This window comes from Papio anubis, chromosome 14 (assembly GCF_008728515.1).
Source record: "Papio anubis isolate 15944 chromosome 14, Panubis1.0, whole genome shotgun sequence".
Lineage (NCBI taxonomy): Eukaryota > Metazoa > Chordata > Mammalia > Primates > Cercopithecidae > Papio > Papio anubis.
Genome location: NC_044989.1, coordinates 23,644,915 through 23,669,391, shown reverse-complemented (window position 1 = coordinate 23,669,391; position 24,477 = coordinate 23,644,915). Strand labels below are relative to the sequence as shown.

The 24,477-nt window shown below is 53.1% G+C and overlaps 1 protein-coding gene across 2 annotated transcripts; it reads right to left on the bottom strand.

The window, feature by feature from the left end:
* Nucleotides 1-6,156: 6,156 nt before the first annotated feature.
* Nucleotides 6,157-23,629, bottom strand: MFSD2B (major facilitator superfamily domain containing 2B). Of its 2 annotated transcripts, XM_021924631.2 has the most exons (14): nt 21,042-23,628; nt 17,554-17,679; nt 14,862-14,986; nt 14,181-14,304; nt 13,785-13,863; nt 13,561-13,691; nt 10,523-10,613; nt 10,291-10,412; nt 9,746-9,829; nt 9,381-9,461; nt 9,061-9,170; nt 8,575-8,718; nt 8,029-8,205; nt 6,157-6,867 (listed from the first exon to the last, which is right to left on the bottom strand). In XM_021924631.2, the coding sequence occupies exons 1-14, from the start codon at nt 21,135-21,137 to the stop codon at nt 6,843-6,845; spliced, it is 1,515 nt and encodes a 504-aa protein (XP_021780323.2). In that variant the 5' UTR covers nt 21,138-23,628; the 3' UTR covers nt 6,157-6,842. The 2 variants fall into 2 exon arrangements, with proteins under 2 accessions (XP_021780323.2, XP_021780324.2); XM_021924632.2 differs by lacking the exon at nt 9,746-9,829 and having other exon boundaries at nt 21,042-23,629.
* Between the last annotated feature and the right edge of the window lie 848 nt (nt 23,630-24,477).

Here is a 24,477-nt window from a genome sequence, read left to right as displayed (position 1 = left end):
CTTCTGACATCAAATGTGCGGGTTTTCCACAACAAGTGATTCTTCAGTTCTTTGTGGACTTGAACTGGGTACCTACAATTTCATTCAATTCTGACACTACCCAGAGTGAGTGCAGACCCAGTAGGTTATGGGCTCAGTCCAACAGGCTGGTCCCCACTTCCGATACCAGTAGTGGGTATTTTTATTTTTGAGACAGGGGCTTGCTCTGTCGCCCAGGCTGGAGTGAGTGGCACTATCACAGCTCACTGCAGCCTCAACCTCCTGGCCTCAAGCAGTCCTCCCACCTTAGCCCCCAAAGTGGCTGGGACTACAAGTGCATCAAATGTGCAAGTAGTGGGTCTCCAGGTGATACATACTTCTCTCCAACTTGGCTGCAAATAGGGGATTCCCACAAAACCCTCCTCAGATTTGATAATTTCCTATAATGCATAGAACACAGAGAAACACTTGACTTAACATTTATTGGTTTATTATAGAATGAACAGCCAGATGAAGAGGTATATAGGATGAAGTCTAAAAGGGTCCCATACACAGGAGTTTCTGTCCCCGTGGAGTGGGGTAGACGTCCTGGCACATGGATGTGTTCACCAACCTAGAAGCTCTCTGAACCCCTTCGTTTGGAAGTGGAGGCTCCATTTCATGGGCACAATTGATGAAATCATTGATGATGAGCTCAGTCTTCAGCCCCTGTCCCCTCCCGGTAGGGAGATAAGGCTGAAAGTTTCAACCTTCTAATTGCATGGTTGGTTTCTCTGGCAACCAGCCCCCATCCTCTGCGAGTCACATCATTAGCATAAACTCAGATCTGTTTGAAAAGTGCTTATTATGTATAACAAAAGATATTCCCCTCACCCCTACCATTCAGGGAGTTACTAGCATTTTAGAAGCTCTGTGCCAGGAACCTGGGGCAGAGACCAAATGTGTGTTTCTTATGTCACAGGGACCATTTAGGATTTGTATATATTTATATACATACACATATATACTCTGTTCAGTTATGTTTGCTTTGAAAACCCAAATTTGTGGCCGGGCGCGGTGGCTCAAGCCTGTAATCCCAGCACTTTGGGAGGCCGAGGCGGGTGGATCACGAGGTCAGGAGATCGAGACCATCCTGGCTAACATGGTGAAACCCCGTCTCTACTAAAAATACAAAAAATTAGCCGGGCGTGGTGGCGGGCGCCTGTAGTCCCAGCTACTCGGAGGCTGAGGCAGGAGAATGGCGTGAACCTGGGAGGCGGAGCTTGCAGTGAGCCGAGATCGCGCCACTGCACTCCAGCCTGGGTGACACAGCACGAGACTCCGTCTCAAAAAAAAAAAAAAGAAAACCCAAATTTGTTCTAACATGGCTGTGATATTAGAGAACAAGTACAGCATAATGTGAATTTCCTGTTACTTATACACCAGTTTTGTCCTTAAGAAACACTAGAGCTGGGAACGGGGGCTTGTGTGTGTAATCCCAGCTACTCAAGAGGCTGAGGCAGTAGGATCACCTGAGGCCAGGAGTTTAAGACCAGCCTGGGCAACAAAGTGAGAGATCCTGTCTCTACAGAACACACACACAAACACTAGGTAACAGAAAACTGTACCCAGCTGAACTGAGTTCCATAGACTACAGAAATGCCTACACCTCAAACATAGCAGGCAGCTATGTCAGGTCACCATGTGTTAATGAGCCACATCCATCCATATCTGGTGTTACAACTTTCTGTCCAGTGTCAAATAACTTTCACCATTTGATAATCCACAAACCATAACCCTTGTCCTCCTCCTGTCCAAGTACTAACCAGTCCCAACCCTGCTTAGCTTCCGAGATCAGATGAGATCGGGTGCATTCAGGGTGGTATGGCCATAGACTGCCCTTGACTTCCTTTGCTCAATCCACACTCAGTAGATACGGGGATGAGACAGTGGAGTTAATTGGAGCTAATCAAGGAGAAAGGAACCTAAGAAGACACCAAGTCTTTGGTTTTGGGTAGATTGGAAAGATGCTGATGAAACTGTGCCCTACAGGATTAAAGAAACTGTGACCAGCAGGAATTCTTGAGCTTATAGGATGGCAGATAAGAAAAGAAATAGAGCAGGGCACGGTGGCTCACACCTGTAATTCCAGCACTTTGGGAGACCGAGTTGCCTGGCCGACATGGTGAAACCTGTCTCTACTGAAAGTACAAAAATTAGCCGGGTGTGGTGGCTTATGCCTGTATTCCCAACTACTTGGGAGGCTGAGGTAGGAGAATTGTTTGAACCCAGCAGGCGGAGGTTGCAGTGAACAGATCACGCCACTGCACTCCAGCCTGGGTGACAGAGTGAAACTGTCTCAAAAAAGAAAAGAAACAGCTTGCTGAAACTCTCTCCACTTGTAATATAACAAAATTGGCTGAAATCAGTTGGCTGACTAGAGTTTGCGTAGAACATGCTTACTGATGTCACAGCCTGAATTTCCACCACATTTCATACTAACTTCCCCCCGAATTTGCACATGTGACCCAAGGGGAGACAAGTGTGCATCCCTGGAGACGTTCCAGACCTCCCTTTCCTTCCACCAATCACCTGCTAATCCCAGAACCCACCGTCTAAACCTTATATGATATCAGTGCTACCTTAAGACCAACACAGGAAGGACAGATTCAAGCTGGACTCCTCTCTCCTTGTTGGTTGATTTTGTTTGTTGGTTGGTTTTTTATTTGAGACGGAGTCTTGCTCTGTTGCCCAAGCCAGAGTGCAGTGGCATGATCTCAGCTCACTGCAACCTCCACCTCCCAGGTTCAAGTAATTCACTTGCCTCAGCCTCCCGGGTAGCTAGTATTACAGGCGTGTGCCACCACGCCCGGCTAATTTTTGTATCTTAGTAGAGACAGGGTTTCACCATGTTGGCCAGGCTGGTCTCAAACTCCTGGGCTCAAGTGATCCGCCCGCTTCGGCCTTTCAAAGTTCTGGGATTACAGGCGTGAGCCACCATGCCTGGCTTGTTGGTTGATTTGTAATAAGGCTTTTCTTCTCTCAAAAATCTGATGCCGTAGTATTGGCTCTGTGTGCATCAGGCAGCAAGCTGTTTTGCTCAGTAACACTGATGTAACTTATTGAAAATGCAGGAGGCAGGTGTGCAGAGGTGATGTATTTTGGATGTATGATGTTTTAACTGCCTGAACACTGAGATAGGCAGTTGGATCTGGGGCTCTGGAGCTCCGAAGAGAGCTCTGGGTTAATAAGAGTCTATAGTAGTGGATAGGTGGTGATAGTGAGTGGGATCACGTGGCCCTGAGAAGCCCACGATAGCTAAGGAGCATCAAAGGAGAAAGACGTGAAGGAAAAGACAGAAAATGAATGGTCAGAGATGCTGCAGAAGAACCAGGAGGGCGATGTCATGCAGTCCAGGGGAAGACAGGTTTTTTTTGTTATTTTGAGACAGGGTCTGGCTCCATTGCCCAGGCTGGAGTGCAGTGGTGTTATCTCAGCTCATTACAACCTCTGCCTTCCTGGTTCAAGCGATTCTTCTGCCTCAGCCTCCTGAGTAGCTGGGATGACAAACTCCTGCCACCATGCCCAGCTAATTTTTATATTTTTGGTAGAGACGGGGTTTCACCATATTGGCCAGGCTGGTCTCAAACTCCTGATCTCGTATGATCCATCTGCCTTGACCTCCCAAAGGCTCACGCACTTACACTGCACCCAGCCCAAGACAGAATTTTGAAAAGGAGTTGTCAGCATTAATTAACTGGTCACTAAGGGTTTCCTTGGTCTGGTACTTGGTCACGTCTTCTCTTATAGCCATCCTGAGGTTTATGTAATAGTGTATACATTTGTTCAAAAAAAAAAAAGAAACTGGGCACGGTGGCTCATGCCTGTAATCCCAGCACTTTGGGAGGCCGAGACAGGCAGATCACCTGAGGTCAGGAGTTCAAGACCAGCCTGGCCAACATGGTGAAACCCTGTCTCTACTAAAAGTACAAAAAATTAGCCAGGCATGGTGGCGGGTGCCTATAATCCCAGCTACTCTGGAGGCTGAGGCAGGAGAATCGCTTGAACCTGGGAGGCGGAGGTTGTGGTGAGCCGAAACCGCGCCACTATACTCCAGCCTGGGCAACAGAGTGAGACTCCATCTCAAAAAAAAAAAAAAAAGAAGTGGAGGCTCAGTTTTGTTGAGTAAGTCAACCATGGTAAAAGAGGGAAGTAACATACAGATTACCATCTCCTTTTCTTTGATGCTGGGATTCATCCTGTCAGGCTGCACTGACTGTCTCAGTGTTGGAAGCCAAGCCCAGGTTTAACTGGTTAAGGAGTGAATAGCAGGTGAGAAAAAGGAGACAGGAATGGGAGGGGTGAGAGGAGAACAGTAAAGCAGATTATTTGGAGAGCAGAAAGCTAAGGGAACAAATAAAAGGTGGTGGTGTTTGTTTTAGGATGAAGGTGATAGGAACATTTGCTCATTCATTCAGCAAACATTCATATTGAACACTTACTTCTGGGCTCTGAGGAGCTATAGCGGTAAATGGGCCGGGCGCGGTGGCTCACGCCTGTAATCCCAGCATTTTGGGAGGCCAAAGGGGGAGGATTACTTAAGCCCAGAAGTTCAAGACCAGTCTAGGCAACATAGTGAGACTCTCATTGCTACAAAAAAAAGAAAAATTAGTTGAGCGTGGTGGTGTGCACTGTAGTCCCAGCTACTCAGGAGGCTGAGGTGGGAGAATCACTTGAACCCAGGAGTTCAAGGCTCCAGTGAGCTATGATTGTGACACTGCACTCTAGCCTGGGCAGCAGAGCAAGACTCTGCTTCAAACAAACACAAAAAGACTCATTTCTACCAGCAACTGAACTTGGGCAAGTGGCTTAATCTCTCTAAGCCTGTTTCCTCATCTGAGAATGAGAATAATGCTCAGCAGGGCTGCTGTGAAGAAGAAATGGAATGATGCCTTTCAGGGCATCTGCCCAGCTCCGAGCCCATGATAGCTCCTGTCTCTGGGCTTTAACTCCTGACTCCTGGAGGTTCTGACTCTGCAGAGGGCCCCTGCAGCTGCCTTTGCACTGTATAGCTCTGCTTCCTGCCACTGCACTGCCAGGAAATAATCGATAGCAGAGAATCTGGCACAAGCTTCTGATCCTGCCTGCATTGCCCAGGTTGCCAAAGCATAACATAAAATGATAACATGGTAGAAACTACATTGCCTTCTGTCTTGCTGGGTACTGTTTCCACGTGATGCATGATATCCCAGCATTAAGAAACGTTCTCTCCTGTTTTCAGTAGCATGCATGTGTGCTCGCTTGTGTGTGTGTGTTTGTGTCCATGCACAGTACGGGGAGGCAGAGCTTCCTGTCAGAAAGGGCAGTGCAGAGAAGCTGAGCCCAGCTCTTTCTCTGGTGCCCTGTGACCTCAGGAACCAGATACTCATGTCAGTGTCATAAGGGCCAGAGAGTTGAGGCATCAGAAAGACCGGGTCAGACCCCACACGCCCCCGGCGAGGTCGGGTTCCTTCTGCCACCGTGTTTGTGGAAGCAGTGAGATGCTTTCAGCTCTGAGGACTGCGTCATATCTAAGGACAAACCTGAGTTCTGGGCCTCAGGGGGATTGCTCCTCAGAGACGGCTGAAGATCTTGAGTGGACGGGGCCTAGCTGTGGGCTCAGGAGAGCTGAACCCATGAAGGAGGCAGGGGTGGGGGCTGGGGTGGAATGTAGGGGCGAGTCTGCACTCAGGCCCCCTGTTTAGGTGCCAGACTTCTCCAGGCAGGACTTGCTGGAGCAAAACACTCCCCATGGCTTCCCCAGCCCTCCCCCAGCCCCAGCCCCCATGAGCCACCTCGGCGGCCTGCTGCTTTGAGCCACTCTAGAGCCTTAACTTTGTGACTCCTCCAAAGGGAAGGAGGAACCCGCCCCGCTCCCACATGGTGTCCCTGGTCTAAGGACATGCAAGTCAGGGGTGTGTGGCTGGGGGAGCAGCCAGGTTCAAGGGCACCAGGCTTTCTCCCCTTTCCCTCCTCTGGGGATTCCAGTTGGGATGAGAGGGCTGTCCACAGTCACACTACACAGACTCAATAGCAGATCAACCCTTGAATTTGTTTTTGAAAAAATAAAAACCTCCGTGGATCTTTCTTTCCCTGAAAACATGGCCTCTAAAAAACTGTAGTTCCCGTGCTTTTGTAAGATAAAATTTCAGAAAAATCTTTCCACACAAATAGCTTTTATTTGTAAAAATGCTGGATCTTTGCTGGCTCGATAGCCATTTCTGACCCTGGTAGAAACAGTTGCGTCAGTGGTTGGGAACTGGGAGAGGCTTGAGGAGCACCTCAGCGCCCGCCTTGCTCAGTCCCCATCCCCATGGCTGTCCCGTTCTCCCTGGGGCCCGTTGGCCTCCCTGGGTCTGTCTGTGTCTCCCTAATCATACATCTTGGGCATGTCTGCCTGTCCACACTCTGCCCATTCACGTGGTGACTCTCACCTCTCTGTGTCCTCAGCAGATGTCCACTGGAGCCCTGGGACAAACAAGAGTCCTTGTGTCTGTCCTTCTGTCAGGGAGCTTTGCTGTCCACGCAGGTTGTTGGGCCTGGGGCTCCCACAGGGTCCACAAGCCAGGTTGGGCAGGAGCTTCCTTTTTCTAGAGGCAGGTGCTACTGGCCTAGTCAGGGACACAGGTCTATCTGAGATAGTCTGAAGGCAACAGACAAGAAATGCCAAGTGGGGTCCTGAAGCACAGGCCAGTCCCTTCAGGACATGTTGCCAAAGACTCCACATCCCAGGGAAAAAGACCGAGTGCTAAACTGCCAGGCCGGGTGCTGAAGGGTGGAGGAGGGCGATGTCAGACCCCAAGGGTGCTGGCTCCTGTGTCCATTCACAGTCCCCCTCTCAAGCTTTACGCCAGGCTGTAGCTGGTCCTCCTGTGGGAAAGGAAGGAAGCCAAGGAGAAGGATGGAAGTGGTGTGGGCCCTCCCCTCTGTCCTGCCGCAGAAACCCGTGGAAGGTTTGGTGGCTGCTCCTTGTCTTCCCAACAACTCCTCTTCAACTCCTCCCCTCCCAAGTCCTGTAAATAAGCTACAACCCTGGTTCTCCAGGTGCCATCAAGCAGTTCCCCATCCGTCTGGCCTTCCCTGACTGGGAAGCGTGCCCTTGGTATCTCTCTGTTGCAGAGCCCGAGGCCGTCATCCTGGGCAGGGAGTGGCTGATGATGGGACCACCCACTGCCTGTCCTGCGTGGGCCTGCATGATGTGTGCATGCTTGAGGACTTTATGTGGGTGAACATTGGGTGCTCATGCACGTCTGCTGGGCCAGATGTGGTGATGCTGCAGCAGTGATTCCTTAGTACCTGCTTAGCCTCAGGCTCTGTGCTGGGCTCTTGGGATACAAAAGGAATAAAGCCAGCCCCAGCCTTCAGGGTTCCCATAGCCTCCCCAGAAGATCAGACAGTGAGTAGATCCTCCCCATCAGTAGGGTCGGTGTTCTGGTAGGGGAAGGACCAGGTCAGAGACCTGCTCAGCATTGCCCGTGGGAGGCAAGAGCCAAAGACTCCCAGGCTTCCACCCCAGGGGGAACCATGATGCCATTCACCAAGACAGGGACACAGAAGGAGGAGCCAGTTGGGGGGACAAGATCAGTTCTGTTGAGGTTCATCGAGACTGAGTGCCAGGCTTGTGGGCTACTAGGTGGAAATGTACGCATGCCAGCGATATGCGGCTCTGGAAGTTGAGGGAAGCTCAGGCTGGAGGGGCAGCTCTAGCAGTCACCAGGCACAAGGGGTGCCTGAGTTGGGTCAGGCTAGCAGATGAGGTACTGAGGGGGCTTTGGAGAGCAAAACCAATAGGAGGTCAAGGAGGGAACCCTCACATACCACAGTCTACCAGGTGATCAAAGGAAGAAGACTGAGAATGGGTGGCCAGGGTAAGAGAAGAAAATCCAGGAGAAAAGGGTGACCCTGAGCTAAGGAAAGAGTGTCCCAGAGGCAGGACTGTGTGACAGCAGGGACATCTGCAGACTGGTGTTAGTCATTCCCCCAGCAGCGCACACTGTGCCTCCCTGGGTGCAGGGGACGTGCGGGGCTTACCTCCGAAGGCTCAGCCGGCTGGAGGCGTCCTGACGGGGCATCTTTGGAGTGGAGCCGACCATGAGGATGCAGAGCCCAGCAAGGATCATGCAAGTGGGCACGGCACCGATGAGGACCTTGAGGGTGACCACTACCTCCTCTGCCTGCTTGCAGGCCCCTGCCTTGTACCCCGAGAACCTGGAGAAACATCACCCAGCCATTAGGGCAGGGCCTGCTAAGCCTGGCACCCTGAGTGGAGGGGCCCCAGACACCTCACCCTATCCCCTCCTGAAACGTGGACTTCATTTCCTGGCGAGATCAGGAGAGGAGTGTCAAGGGGACAGACAGGCTGACCTGGGAGAGTTTAGAGAAAACGGAGAATGGGGGAGCTGGCCCTCTCAGTCTCATGCACAGAGAAACATGGGGAAATGGTTCCCCACACTCTCCAAAGAGCAGCGCTTAGGCCTCAGGCTCATGGGTGCCCCGAGCTTGGTAGGTGGGGGGCTTTGCCCTCTTCCCGCCCACTGGTCCTTGGTGCCTCTGCTGTATCCTGACCCTGGGACTCACTCCAGACTGAGGGTGGAGATGCCCAGGGCACATGCACCAGACAGCTTGGTGAAGAAGACGTAGGAGGAGTAGAAGATGGTCTCCAGGCCTGGCCCATGATGGTGCTGCAGCTGAAAGTCATCCACTACGTCTGGCAGCATGGACCTGTGGCAGGGGCATCAAGTTAGCCCTCCTAGCCCCTTGGCCACCAGCAGCCTGTGAACTCTCTGGGGACAGAGGCCAAGGTGGAGTCATCCCTGAGTTCTGTGCCCAGGACCAGACTGGCCACCAGAGAAGCAGATGGCCTGTGTGCTTCTACCCCCGCCGGCCCCTGCCGGGCCCCCCACCATTCCTACTGCCTGGTGTCCTCTCAGGAGGGCTCTGAGGATGGAGCTGGTGGCCTCCATCTCCTGCACAGGCTGAGTGCAGGGGACCTGGGACAGCAGGTTGACATGAAGGAGGCGACACCCACTGTGGACACACATGAGGCCCCCACACCCAGCCTACCAGGGTAGCAGCAAGGACACAGCAATGCTCACGCCAGATACAAAGGCCACGACATAAGCCACAGGTGCTGTGGGCACAGCAGCCAGCAAGATCGCAAAGGGCACCATCGCCTGGAGAGACACACACACCAGCTGTCCCGCCACCTGCTACTTTGTGGGGCCTGCTCCTTCACACACGGCTCTTGACTGATGACCCCCGTGCCTCACCCTGTGCTAGGCCCTGAAGACTCAAGGGAACACAGCCCCGGCTCAGGTACCACGGTCACCTCCCTCGCTTCTCCCCTCCAACCACTCCCAACCCTTAATTCCTGCGTCACTCACAGAGATCCCGAAGGCTGACGTCTTCTTCCCAAAGCGCTGGAGAACCCACTCCCACAGCGGGGTGCTCAGCACGGCTGAGACCTGTGAGCAGACAGTGTCGTCACGCCAGGGCCGTGCTGCCAGCGCCTTCACCCGGGACCTCAAGGCCTTGGCTTTTAGATGGGATGCCTGGCCTTGGCCTTGCACCCGATTCAAACCAGTGGCTATGAACATTGTAATCCTGGCCCCAATTCTACCCTCTGCTGGAATGTGGGTGACCAAGACCAAAGCAAAGTCCAAAATGTGGACCACCAGAACTCTGGCCACACATGTCCCCAACTCAGGGCCCCAAGTGACCTAGCCTCCACCACCCCAGGTCCCCTCACCAGGACGGTTAGCACCAGGCCCTGGACGTGGTCGTGTAGCTGGGAGGCATGTGTACAGAACAGGACCAGGTAGCTCTGCTCCACCTGAGGAGATGGACAGGAAGTGGGTATGTGCAGGGCATGGCAGGAGCTCAGAAGTCAAGGGCAAGGACAGGGTCTCGAGTCTGGCCTCTCCATTGGGACTTTGACTTGCTGCTACCATCATACAGTCCCTTCCCCCACAAAGGACACTTGTCGCCAACACAGAGATAAACACCACTCCTAGGCCACCCTCATCCCCTGCACAGCTGTGATCAGGTGGACTTGACTATGCTTCCGGTAATGTGAGAGGAAATCACCCGGACACTGTCAGCCTCCTAGTGCCCAGGCCCTGGCCCTCCAGTCCCACATGCCCTACCGGGATCTCCCTCCCAGCACCAGCCCCTCTGAGCCATGTGCCAGCCATAGGTTTCTCCCTGTAAAACTCAAGCTGAGACTGCACCCTGAACCTAGCAAGGTCTGCATGGCCAGCGCCAAGCCTGTTGGGGGCAGCTGGCCAGAGGTACCTGAACAGCAGCAGAGATGAACAGGAAGGAGATCACCAGCTTCAGGTAGGGCGGGTGCCGGGTAGTGAGGCCCAGCCCAGCCAGGAAACTCAAGCCTGGGCCTGAGGCTGGGGTGGAGGGGTCTGCAATGCAGGAGGGTGGCACCTTGGCTTCGCAGAGTTCAAAACCAAAACCCACCCCCGAGCAGAGCCCTGTCCCCAGCTTCTGCTTCCCTCCTCACCACACCCCATACCTGGCCGCTCCTTCACCCCTAGGCACAGTAAACTGCTGCACACGGGGTAAGTCACCGCAACCACGGCGGCCGCAATGTAGTAGAGACGGGCCTGTGGGACAGGACAGGACTGGGGTGGGTGATGTCTTCAACCCCTGGAGGTGGTGACACCTGAGGGGCGGGGCAGGACTGCCTCCCAAATGGAGAGGAGGGAGGCACAGCCCAAGCCCAGGACATTGGGTCCCCACCTCCCAATCAGCCCACAGGACAGCACACTCTCCAGGCCCGGGCTGCTCCTTCCACATACCCCCTCTGCTGACCCTGTGTTCCCTGCATGGCAAAGAGGACACTGATGCCCCAGGAGCCAGAGTGCTCCCTCCCACATTCTATGAAGCAAACATTGACTGCTGCTGCCTTCTGCATGCTAGGCCCCAAGGCTCCAGTGATGAATAAGTGAGCCCTGTCCATCCACAGGGCTCAGTGTGGGGAGGAAGACAGATCCAGGAGCAGGCGGTTACAGCATGGTGAGATACATGGTAACTCAGATTAACGGAGGAAGCAGGGCCGGGCGCGGTGGCTCATGCTTGTCATCCCAGCACTTTGGGAGGCCAAGGTGGGTGGATTATTTGAGGTCAGGAGTTCCAGACCAGCCTGGCCAACATAGACCCCATCTCTACTAAAAATACAAACATTTAGCTGGGCGTGGTGGTGGGTGCCTGTCATCGTAGCTACTCAGGATGCTGAGGCAAGAGAATCACTTGAACTGGGGTGGCGGAGGTTGCAGTGAGCCGAGATCACACCACTGCACTCCAGCCTGAGCGACAGAGCGAGACTCTCGTCTCAAAAAAAAAAAAAAAAAAAAAAAAAGATTAATATAGGAAGCAGGGCCGGGAATGGTGGCTCATGCCTGTCATTCCAGCTCTTTGGGAGGCTGAGGCAGGTGGATCCCTTGAGCCCAGGAGTTCAAGATCAGCCTGGGCAACATGGTGAAACCCTGTGTCTACCAAAGAAAATACAACAATTACCCAGGTGTGGTGGTGTGCACCTGCAGTCCCAGCTACTAGGGAGGCTGAGGCGGGAGAATCGCTTGAGTCTGGGAGGTTGGGGTTGCAGTGAGCTGTGATTGCACCATTGCACTCCAGCCTGGGTAGCAGAGTAAGACCCTGCCTCTGTATATATAGGAAGCAGGACAGTGCTACCTGTCATTCAGGGAAGAATACATGTGCATTAAAATGCATATAAACACATGCACAAGAGTGACAGCCAGAGCCAGTTTGGGAGAGGCTGCCTCTGGGGAGAGGAGCAGAGAGAGGGGGCGGGGCAGGGCGCTTGCCCTGTGCAGGCACCCTGGGCCTCATGTGCTGAAGAGCACTGCCCCTGGGGTTCAATGCTCTGCTGTTACTGTCTTGAGATTCTTTTTTTTTTTTTGAGACAAGAGTCTCTTTCTATCACCTAGGCGGATCGCAGTGGTGCAATCTCAGCTCACTGCAACCTCTACCTCCTGGGTTCACGCGATTCTTCTGCCTCAGCCTCCCGAGTAGCTGGGATTACAGGCGCACACCACCACGCCCAGCTAATTTTTTGTGTATTTTTATTAGAGACTGGATTTCACTATGTTGGCCAGACTGGTCTCGAACTCCTGACCTCGTGATCCGCCCGCCTCAGCCTCCCAAAGTGCTGGGATTACAGGCGTGAGCCACCACTGTAATCCCAGCAGTGGCTCACGCCTGTAATCATGAGGATCTACCTTTCTAACAAGGTCCCAGGAGTTGGTCCAGGGACCACACTAAGATCTGTGCCTCTCTGCCTTTGTATACATCTGAAATATTAAAAACAAGCACAGGCCAGGTGTGGTGGCTCACTCCTGTAATCCTAGCACTTTGGGAGGCCGAGGTGGGTGGATCACCTGAGGTCAGGAGTTCGAAACCCAGCCTGGCCAAAGTGGCAAAACCCCATCTCTACTAAAAATACAAAAATTAGCCAGGTGTGGTGGCGGGTGCCTTTAGTCCCAGCTACTCAGGAGGCTAAGGCAGGAGAATGGCCTGAACCCGGGAGGCGGAGGTTGCAGTGAGCCGAGATTGCGCCCCTATACTCCAGCCTAGGCAACAGATAAGATTCCGTCTCAAAAAAAAAAAAAAAAAAAAAGCACAAAAGGCCAAGACAGCAGGGTACAGGGCACACAGAGGGGAGGCCTACATGAAGGCTGTGGAGGGTGGCCCATGTCCAGTCCTGAAAGCGAGGGCCACCCATGCTCAAACTCCTTTCAAAGGGCACCTGACCGCACAGGGGAGGTGGCGGGAGGCAGGGATGCCGTGTAGGAGGCGGAGGCAGCAGTTGTGGGGTAGGGAGGGAGCTGGTGGCACGGGCCAGGGCATGGCAGTGGGGTACAAGATGGCTGGATGCATCCCAGAAGACTTTTGGCCTAAAAAATGGGCAGGATTCAGTCATGGGTTGGAGGGTTGAGAGAGGGGAGAAGAGGACAGTGCTGGAGGATGATAATGTCATTACTTGAGGAAAGAGGAGGAAGTAGAAAAAGAGAAGGTAAATGTGGTGGATAAAATAGAGGTGTATCTGCTCAATGCTCAAGGGACCTGCTGTGAAAGGGAAGGAAGGGGTTTCCCTCTCTCCACCATTTCACACTGGGGGTTGGGGGCTCACCCGGTCAGGGCTGAGGGAGGGAGCACGGCTCATAGGAAGGGCTTCGGCTCCAGGAGGACACCAGACCCCTCTGCTGCCCCTCCCCTAGCCTGCCCTGCAGCTTTCCCCACCCTCGCCCCACCTCTGGGGCCAGCCTCCTCCACTCCAGGTGGCCCAGGTGGCCGGGCCAGTGTCTGTTCTATTTTATGTCTAGAAGGAACCCAGGAGGAGGCAGGTTAGCAGAGGACATTAGATTTGGGGGCCATCTGCTCAACTGGAGGAGCAGGGAAGGAATGAGTGGGGGCAGTGAGCCCCCTAAAAGACAGCAAAGTGGTGTGGGCTGGAGAACCAGTCCTAGAGGAAGGAGGTGACCCTGCAGAGGGGACCCCAGGTTGGGGGGCCTGGCCATCCAGTGCACTTACCGCATTGGGGGAGATGGTGACTGGCCCCGGGGTCACAGTGGCCTCGCACCTGTGGTGTTTGTGGGCGCCAGACACGATGAGCCCATGGACAGTGGCCCCCATCAGTGTTCCCGCCATCTCCACAGTCATCCCTGGAGACAGAGCGCTGCTTACGGTGACTGAGAGGGAGTAGGGTCCCAGGGGCAGTTCCCTCCCCGGAACCCGAAACCCATGGCTGCACTTACGGTAGGCAGTGGCCGAGTCGCGCTCCCTTGGGCAGGGGGTCAGCAGCATGGTGAGCGCCGTGTAGGGTACCTGGAAGAACTGGGGTGCCGGCAGAGCTTAGAACCGCCCCCAGCTTTGCCTGGTGACAGCTGGCAACCTCCCCAATACCGGGTGTCACATTCTGGCACCCACAGGCCAACCCGACATATCCCAGCTGGCCACCTGAAGTCGGAACTAGGGGCCCAAAGGCAGGAGGGGGCAGCCAGCCCCACGCAAGGCCAGCGAGAGCCAATGGCATGGTCCAGGCACAGGCGGGTGGGGAGGGAAGTGACCCTACCCCCACAGCACACTTCAGAGTGGCCACGGCAAGCAATGGGCTTTGCCAGAGCACAGGCCCAGGAAGGGGCCCTGCTTACCGTGGCCAGGCCCTGGAACAGGCAGTAGAAGGTGGTGTACCAGAGGCCTCGCAGGCTGGTGAAGGGGGGCAGGAACCACAGGAAGAAGTAGGCCAGGGCGATGAAGGGGGTGCAGCCCAGCACCCTGCGGAAGCACAGCCAAGGTGAAACGGTCCCTGGACCAGGACAGGGGGACACGAAGGGCCCAGCCCGGAGGAACCTCACCCCTTCTCGGCCCCTTGAGAATCTCTAGGCTGAGGCTCCCTGGGTGGGAGCCAAGATCAGGGGAGAAGTGGCCGATGGGCCATGGAGGCAGTGGGCGGCCACTCCTCGTGGGAGCTCCGGCTGCACACTCGGTGCCGCTGGTGCCACTCCCTGTGTGGACACTGGGACACTGAGTTGTACTTCCTCCGTGAGGCCTCGCGTGGGCTCCATCCCACCCTTCCCACACTCAGAGCCCCAGGCCAGGCCTGGGAGTCTTGGAGGCTTCATCCAGCCCCATTCCATCTGGGGAGGGAGAGTCCCCATGAGTGTCTCTGAACTCCTTATCACTCATAGTTGGTCCCCAGTGCAACTGCGACATTATCCAGGCTTGTTTCCTAACCACCCAGCGGGTTTCTGCTAGAAAACAGGACTGTGACAAACAGCGACCAGAGGGCCAGGACCAGGTGCCTGGATCCTAAGGACTGAGCGGTTGCTCACCAAGGCATGAGCCGTCCAGACCCCGTCCTCTGGCTCCTGTTGATGAAGAACCCAGCCACAGGGTCAGCAGCTGCCCCAGACACTTTGCCCCCAAACAGAACAAGTGACACCTGGGCGGCAGGGATCTGAAACAGACAGGGGAGGGGATAAAGGGCTGAGGCCTGGCAGCAGCCGAGAGCCCATCCAGGCCTGCCTGCCATCAGGAGGGGGGCCTGGGAACCAGGACTGGCTGGGGCAGAGCCGCAGTGTCAGGGGCTCCTCAGCCTTCCCCAGGACGCTGGTCCCAGGGGAGGGAGCTGAATGCTGCCGCCCTGCACACTCCGCCACTGCGGAGAGGACTCCAGGGCCCTCATCTGGGGCTGGCTCAGAGCAAGGAGGGTGCCTCTGGGCTGACAGAGGTGGACACTGTGTTTCACAATGGAAAGGATTCATTGTTTTTTCTGACTATGTAAATAATACACTAATTAGAAAAACATTCAAACAATGTGGGAAAATACTAAGCGAAGCTCATCTGAAATCCCAGCATCCTGAGACAACTGCCAGAATCGTTTTGATGATCAGCTGTTCATAGGCTTCTTCGTGTGTGCCCGAGATTGATCAGTTTATATAAATGGGATCATATCAGAGTGTCATCTTAAACATTCGTGGATACCTCATTTCATTTATTATTATTATTTTTTAATTGAGACAGGGCCTCTCTCTGTTGCCCAGGCTGGAGTGCAGTGGCACCGTCTTGGCTCACTGCAACCACCGCCTCTCGGGCTCAGGTGATTCTCCCACCTCAGCCTTCCAAGTAGCTGGGACCACAGGCACATGCCACTACGCCCAGCTAATTTTTGTATTTTTAAATTTTTTGTGGAGGTGGGGTTTTGCCATGTTGCCCAGGCTGGTCTTGAATACCTGAGTTTAAATGGTCCTCCCGCCTTGACCTCCCAAAGTGCTGGGATTACAGGTGTGAGCCACCACACCGGGCTGGATACCTCATTTTTTTATTGTTGGTTTTTGTTTTGTTTTGTTTTTGAGAGAGGGAGACTTGCTCTGTTGACCAGGCTGGAATGTGGTGGTGCAATCTCGGCTCACTGCAACCTCCACCTCCCGGGTTCAAGTGATTGTCCTGCCTCAGCCTCCCGAGTAGCTGGGACTACAGGTGTGTGCCACCATGCCCGGCTAATTTTTGTATATTTAGTAGAGATGGGGTTTCACCATATTGGCCAGGCTGGTCTTGAACTTCTTATCTCAAGTGATCCTCCCTCCTCAGCCTCGAAAAGTGCTGGGATTACAGCTGTGAGCCACCATGCTTGGCTGGATACCTCATTTTAAAAATTGGGTTTTACTTACCCTCCATTCTCCATCATTCCCTCCTGTAGCCAACATTAACGAGTTGGTGTAGATCCTTCTAGAATTTTCTCCATGCTCACATTTTAAACATGGACAAATACATATATCCGTACATATCCATCCCCCCACACACACACGGAGCCTTTGATTTGCTAAAATGGGATCATTTTATATACTCTTCTCTAAAACTAATTTTCTTTTTCACCAGAGCGTCATGGAAATCGCTGTAAGTCAATTGGTATAGATCATTCTTTTGAATGGCTGCATGACAGTCTATTTGATAGTGAGGTTAGTCCAATCTGTTGGCTTCTGTGGGCCATATTAGAAGAAGAATTGTCTTGGTGAGGCACGGTGGCTCATGCCTGTAATCCCAGCACTATGGGAAGCTGTGGTGGATGGATCACCTGAGGCCAGGAGTTTGAGACCAGCCTGACCAACATGGCGAAACCCCGTCTTTACTAAAAATACAAAAATAAGCTGTAGGCCGGGCATGGTGGTTTATGCCTATAATCCCAGCACTTTGGGAGGCTGAGGCAGGTGGATCAGGAGGTCAGGAGTTGAAGACCAACCTGGCCAGCATGGTGAAACCCTGTCTCTACCAAAAATACAAAAAATTAACCAGGCATGGTGGCATGCACCTGTAATCCCAGCTACTCTGGAGGCTGAGGCAGGAGAATTGCTAAACCCGGGAGGTGGAGGTTGCAGTGAGCCAAGATTGTGCCATTGCACTCCAGCTTGGGTGACAGAGTGAGACTCCCGTCTCAAAAAAAAAAAAAAAAAAAAAAAGTAGCTGATTGTGGTGGTGTGCGCCTGTAATCCTAGCTACTTGGGAGGCTGAGGCATGAGAATCGCTTGAACCCGGGAGGCGGAGGTTTCAGTGAGCTGAGATCACACCACTGCACTCCAGCCTGGGTGACAGAGGGAGGCTCTGTCTCAAAAAAAAAAAAAAAAAAGAATTGGGCCACACATAAACACATAAAATACACTAACACTAATGATAGCTAATGAGCTAAAAAAAAAAAAAATCACAAAAAAATTCATGTTTTAAGAAAGTTTACAAATTTGTGTTGGAACACACTCAAAGCTGTCCCGCCGTGGGTTGGACAGGCTTGGTCTATTATGTGGCTATGGCATAGCTTACTTAGCCAACTGCTTCTATATTGTCGGGGATCCACATTGTTTCTCGTTTTCCCACTACAAACAGGCTGCAGTAAACATCCTTGAGGACCTTGCCCTCATTAGCTTCTGGCTTTTTGTTAAGCTTGAGTCAGAAGCGATGCCTACAAGGATGGTGGGAGCAGAAGCAGAGGTGGGAGTGGAAGGACCAGACCCCAAGGAAGATGCCAGCACTTACCTGTGCTATATCAAGCAGGAAGAGCTGCAGGTAAAAGGCTGTGGCGCTAGAGGCTATCTGGTTGGGGACCCCACCAATGCCATAGCACACCTTCGTACAGAATGAGAGGCGACTGGCTCTGCTGTCCTGGAGGAGACACAGGAACTAAGCCCTTCTCCCAACAGACACAAAACAGGTCCCCACACCCTATGACTTCAGTAAGCATCCTGAGTCCCTGTGATGTCTTCAGGGCTTTTCCAGCAACCTCTCAGCCCCATTTTGCCCCCATGTCATCCTAAGAGGAAGTGAGACAGAAGAGAAAAAAGGTCTTAAACCATGACCTCTGAACATTTCCAGGGGCACGTTCTTCTGGACATCTTACCCTGGGCTTCCTGCTGAAGCCGCCGTCGTTTACTGAGTCAGCACGGCTGTGTAAGCTGCAGGTCAGGAGACCTGGGCTTGAGCCTGCCTTTGTCACCTACCCCTCTATGTGACCTTGAGTAAATCACATTCTCTCTCCAAGCCTGTTTTCCTCATCTGTCAAATGCTACATCCCTGCCAATTTCACAAGGTTGTTTCATGAATAAAGGAGGCCGGTAGCTCATTTACCCATAGCCTGCCTGCCCACAGCCCTCCAGGGATGCCTGGCAGGCGTCTCAGCTTAGCATGGTCTACATACAGCTCCTGATGGCTATCCCATTGTCTAATCCAGCTCCTAGCAAATGGCACCGCTGGTCCCCTAAGGGGCTCAGGCCACAAACTTAGGAGTCATCTTTGATTCTTCTTTCCAATTCTTGTCTGTCAGTGAGTGCCTCCTAAGTGGCTTCTCTGTGTCTGCCCTTGCTCCCTACAATCCACACCACCCAGCAGCCAGTGCTCTTGTAATAACGTAAATTGCACGGTGGCCCATCCCTATAAATGCAGCACTTTGGGAGGCGGAGGTAGGTGGATCACTTGAGCCCAGGAGTTCAAGACCAGCCTGCCCAACATGACGAAACCCCATCTCTACTAAAAACACAAAACTTAGCCAGGCATAGTGGCTGGCTGTAATCCCAGCTACTCAGGAGGCTGAGGCAAGAGAATCGCTTGAACCTGGGAGGCAGATATTGCAGTGAGCTGAGATTGGCGCCACTGCACTCCAGCCTGGGCAACAGACACTCAGTCACAAATAAATAATCAGATCCCATCTCCTCTCTGATTAAAGCCCTCTGATGGCTTTGCTATTGCAGGTTTTTTTTGTGATGTGTGTGTGTGTGTGTGTGTGTGTTTTGTTTGTTTGTTTCCAGATCCATGGTATTCAGTCAATGCCATTGCAGTTTGAACAAAACTCCAAGTCCCGATCATGGCTAAGCAGTCCACCCAGTTGGCCCCCTACCCACCTCACCTCAAATAGCTCTCCTTCAGCCACACCGGGCTCCTTCCTATTCCTCAAAATCATCAAGTCTGTTGCTGCCTCAGGGCCTTTGCACTTCCCATTCCTCTGCCTGGAAGGTGACTCCTTGTCATTCTGGTTTGACGTCACCAGCTTAAATGTCACCTCCTTCAAGAGGCATTCCCGCCGGGCGCGGTGGCTCAAGCCTGTAATCCCAGCACTTTGGGAGGCTGAGACGGGCGGATCACAAGGTCAGGAGATCGAGACCATCCTGGCTAACACGGTGAAACCCCGTCTCTACTAAAAAAATACAAAAAACTAGCCGGGCGAGGTGGCGGTCGCCTGTGGTCCCAGCTACTCCGGAGGCTGAGGCAGGAGAATGGCGTAAACCCGGGAGGCGGAGCTTGCAGTGAGCTGAGATCCGGCCACTGCACTCCAGCCTGGGCGACAGAGCCAGACTCAGTCTCAAAAAAAAAAAAAAAAAAGAGGCATTCCCTAACCACTCACCTCTCTCAGTTGTACTTAGCGCCTGCTATGTTCTCATTTAGTTCCTGCCTCTCCCTACACGAGTGTAAGCTCTCTGAGAGCATGAACTCCATGGTACCTAGAAAAAAGCTTGGTATACAGTAGGTGCTCAGTATATATCTGTTGAAGCAAGAAATCGGCCATGAAGACCCTGTGTAAAGTGCTGTTTCTTTGGAAGAAGCTGGGCATCTTTTCTTATCCTTTGCTGGGGGCCGGAGGGAGTGGAGATGACAGGGCTTCACCCGTTTCCACATCTTGCAGGACACCCCAGCAGGCTCTTGTGAAGGGACGGTCTCCCCAGATAAGGGATTATCACACTTTGCACACTCTTCCTACCCACAGGGGAAAACCACACTGGGGGCAGGAGGATTCTTTCCTGACATTTGTGTGAACATCATTTCAGCTTCCAGAAAACTTTAAGAACAGGCAGAATTCAACGTGACAGTCCCCCTCTCCCCCAATGGGGACTCTTGTATCCCCTAAAACGGGCCTAGCAAGTTTTTCGAACTTTAGAAATAACTTCCAAGTGAAGCCAGGAATATGGTCCCGTCTTGCCGTCTTGAGGATGACAGTTTTACTGAAAGCCATAAAAGTCCTGCACAGCTGGACAGTGAGCTGTACAAGGAGAAGCCCCTTGGGAGGGGCGGCTCCGGGTGAGAGGCGCAGCGCTGCTGTCTGTAGCTGCGTGACCCAGGGCAGGCACCTCGGCCTCTGCGCATCGGTGTCTGCAGCGACCGGGGCTGCCACCCCTCAGAGAGGATTCCACGCCGACGCCGCGTCACCGGCAATGCGAGTGTTTCCCTCTTGCTGTTAATCTCACCCTGAATTTCTAAGTTTCCCTGGGAAGTGAGAGTCCCCGGAGAGCCCCTTCATCTCACCTCACTTTCTTGTGGGACGCAATCCTGTGCTCTGAGGTGCCTGGTAGGACGCCCTGAACCAGGCTGGGGGCTGAGGTGTCAGGGGAGGCCACAGAACGCCCTGGGCACCAGCAAGGAGCAGGCGCACTCAGTGAGACCCAGGAAGCCCCAGGCCCCTTGCCCCGTCCAGCACAGCCCCGCTGGCCAGCACGGCCCAGCGCATCAGGCAAAGGACAAGGGGCCCCGAAGACCCCGCCGCTCCCACCTGCCCTCCTCCCTTCTTGTCGGAGCCCATGGCCAGGACCTTCCCTGAGGCAGCCTCCAAGGGGAGCCTGGTGCCCGGCGAGACCAGGTTCTGGGAGGGAGGCCGAGGCCACAGCAGCTGCCTGAGGTCGGGAAGGACGCAGCCTCCCCAGGCGCTTCAGAAAGCCCTGCCTGCCCAGAGCTCGGGACTCCGGCAGGACCTGCGGTGGCACGGACAAGACCCCTAAGCCGGGAATCAGGACAGCAGGGACCACGCATCCCCAAGCTGTTTCCTTGGCTAGGGCTAGGCTTCCCGTCCTAGTTTCTATCCGGCGCCGGCACCTCCCGGCCTCCCCGCTCCCAGCCGTGTAACCCCGCGAGGGCAGCCCCTGAGCCGGCAGGTTTGGGCCGAGCCCCGCCGGGCTGCACCCAGCTGGAAAAGGGGCTACGAGGCGACGCCCCCGAGCTCCCCAGGGGCGCAGCCCCTTCCCGGCCCGCGCCGCCCCGCTCACCTCTCGCCCTCGCCTGGCGCTCCCCGGGCCGGGCTCCCGGACTTGCGGCTCCGGTTGCGGGGACCCCTCGGTGGCTGGTGCAGGGGGCGCCGCCATTGCCACCGCAGCGCCGCCCGCGGCCGTTGCCCTCGGGGTTATCGCCCTTGGGAGGGGCGGCTCCAGGCGAGGGGCGCGGCGCGAGTGGACGCTGGCAACGCGGGGGAAACGCAGAAACCGCGAGGGGCACCGTTTCTTTTGCTTCTCCAAAGGGAAACAGCGAAGAGCCAGAATCCGCGGGGGTAAAGGCCCGGCAGGTCCTCAGGACCGCTCTCCTTGGGGCGGATCCCCGAGGGGCGTGAGCGGCCCTGAGCGCTGAGGGCTCCGCCAGACCGCTGGGGTGACCGCGGGCAAGCAGCAGCTCCCCCGCAAAATGAAGCAAGAGGCCCGCTCGTTCAGGCGGGACCATGGCTGAACAGGCATTCCGGCGGCTACACATGACGCCCAACGCCTGAAATACACATTGTCCAGTCTCCTATACAGACCACGGGGATGGCCAGTAACTAAGTTCTGGCCAGCGAATAAAAGCAGGTGGCACAGGCAATATTCCAGAAAAGTCCTTAAAAGGGAAGGGGGGTGACAGCAGGTAGCTAGTCAGACTGGAACAGGGCAGGAGAGGGCCACGCTTCCAGCCAGGAGCCTCAGGCAACCATCAGGGACAGTCAGGCGGTTGTTATGCTCCCTCTAAAATGATAATTGATCCAGCGGGGCCAGGGAAAGGCCGTCTCCCAAAAGAGAGAGAAAACCTGAAACTGGTGATCAGCTTCTCGGTAAGATCTCAGGAGCTGCGCAAGTGGGCTTACACAAATTGCGGAGTTGAACCGACATGTGATCCTCCAAGGACACTGGACTGGTAAGGGAAGAAGGCCTCCAGTGAGCATGGGTACAACTCCGGGAAACGCAGTGTGCACACTCCCCTCCCAAGTGCTGGCAGGCCACTGTCCATGCGGACAGGCCCCGCAAGGGAAGAATCAGGGGAGAAGGGATGCAAGACCCCAGAAGTATGCCAATGTATAAGACCTCAGGTCAAAAGGTCAAACTGTGTACTTGTCTTTCAGGTCACCCGCTTGGTCCTCTTCCAAGTGTACTTTCCTTCCTTTCATTACTGCTGCGGAGCTTTTTAATAAACTTTTACTCCTGCTCTAAAACTTGCCTCAGTCTCTCCTTCTGCCTTATGCCCCTCAGTGGAATTCTTTCTTCTGAGGAGGCAGGAACTGAGGTTGCTGCAGACCCATATAGATTCCTTCCCACTTACATATTTTGGTGCCACGTGACTCAGATACCGTCCACCAGTAACAAGGGCACACATTAACTGAAAATGCATCATAGACCTATAATATAAAACTCCTATGAAAAAACAGGAGAAAGGGCCAGGTACGGTGGCTCACGCCTGTAATCCCAGCTACTTGGGAGGCTGAGGCAAGAGAGTTGCTTGAACCTGGGAGACGAAAATTGCAGTGAGCTGAGATCGTGCCACTGCACCTCCAGCCTGGGCAACAGAGGGAAACTCCATCTCAAAAACAAAAACAAAAACCAACCAAACACAAAAAACCCAGGAGCGACTCTTCATCATACTGGGCCAGGCAATTGTGTCTTAGGATGCCAAAAGCACAAGCTGGATGAACTACGAAAGTTTTCAAAACGAAAACCTTTGTGCTGTAAACAATTCCAACAAGTGGGTATAAAGACAACCCACAGAATGGGAGGAAAGGGATTTGTACGGGCATCAACTTTCACAACTTAACAATTAAAAGACAATCCAATTCTCAAATGGGCAAAGAATCTGGATATTTCTCTAAAGATACACAAATGAACAGTAAGCACATGGAAATACAAATCGAAACTACAGTGAGATACCATTTCAAATCCACAGGGTGGCCGTAATTAAAATGAGACAAGTATTGGGGAGGATGTGGAGAAATCAGAACCCCTATACGCTGCTAGTGGGAATAGAAACTAGGGATGGTCCTTTGGAAAAGTTTGGCAATCTCTCAAAGTAAAACGTGGAATTACCACATGACCCGCAATTTCAGTCTTAGGTGTATACACCCTTCAGAAATGAAAACATGTTCACATAAAATCTTGAACACGAATGTTCATTAGCAGCATTCATATATATATACACACACACATATATATGTGTATATATATGCCAAAGAGGACACAAGCCAATGTCCATCAGATTATGAATGAATAAATATAATGTGGTATAGCCATACAATGGACTACTATTGGGCAAGAAAAAGGAATGAAGGACCAATGCATGCTACAACACAGATGAACCTTGATGACAGTATGCTAAATAAAAGCAGCCAGTCACAAAAGATTACAAGTCGTATGATTCCATTTATGTCAAATGTCTAGAATAGGCAAATATAGAGAGACAGAATGTACATTTGTATTTGCCTGGGACTGGGCTAGGGAGTGACTGCTAATGTGTATGGGGTTTTAGAATGGACGAATATTTTCTAAAATTAAATTGTGATGGTTGTACAACCCTATACACTAAAACCCATTGAATTGTATACTTTATTTTTATTTATTTATTTATTTATTTATTTTTTTGAGACGGAGTCTTGCTCTGTCGCCCAGGCTGGGGTGCAGTGGCCGGATCTCAGCTCACTGCAAGCTCCACCTCCCGGGTTTACGCCATTCTCCTGCCTCAGCCTCCCGAGTAGCTGGGACTACAGGCGCCCGCCACCTCGCCTGGCTAGTTTTTTTTTGTATTTTTTAGTAGAGATGGGGTTTCACCGTGTTAGCCAGGATGATCTCGATCTCCTGACCTCGTGATCCACCCGTCTCGGCCTCCCAAAGTGCTGGGATTACAGGTTTGAGCCACCGCGCCCGGCCTTATTTATTTATTTTTTTGAGACAGAGTCTTGTTTTGTTGCCCTGGCTGGAGTGCAGTGGCACGATCTCGGCTCACTGCAACCTCACCTCCCGGGTTCAAGTGATTCTCCTGCTTCATCCTCCCGAGTAGCTGGGATTACAGGCATGTGCCACCATGCCCGGCTAATTTATATATTTGTAGTAGAGATGGGCTTTCACCATGTTGGCCAGGCTGGTCTTGAACTCCTGATCCTCAGGTGATCCACCTCTGCCTCCCAAAGTGCTGGGATTACAGTGAGCCATTCGCCTTGCCTGAATTGTATACTTTAAATGGGTGAATTGCACAGCATGTAAATCATGTCAATAAAGCTGTTTAAATTTAAAAGGGAAGGAATCTGCTTCTTCCTACTGGCTGAAATACAAATGTGTTGGCTGGTGCCAGTGCAGCTACCTTGAGACCCCAAGTTTACAGAGTGATGAGACTGGCAGATCAACAGTACAGCAATCTGATGATTTTATGAGGTTGATCTACCAGCCCTGAACTGCTTCCCTCTGAACTTTTGCATGGGAA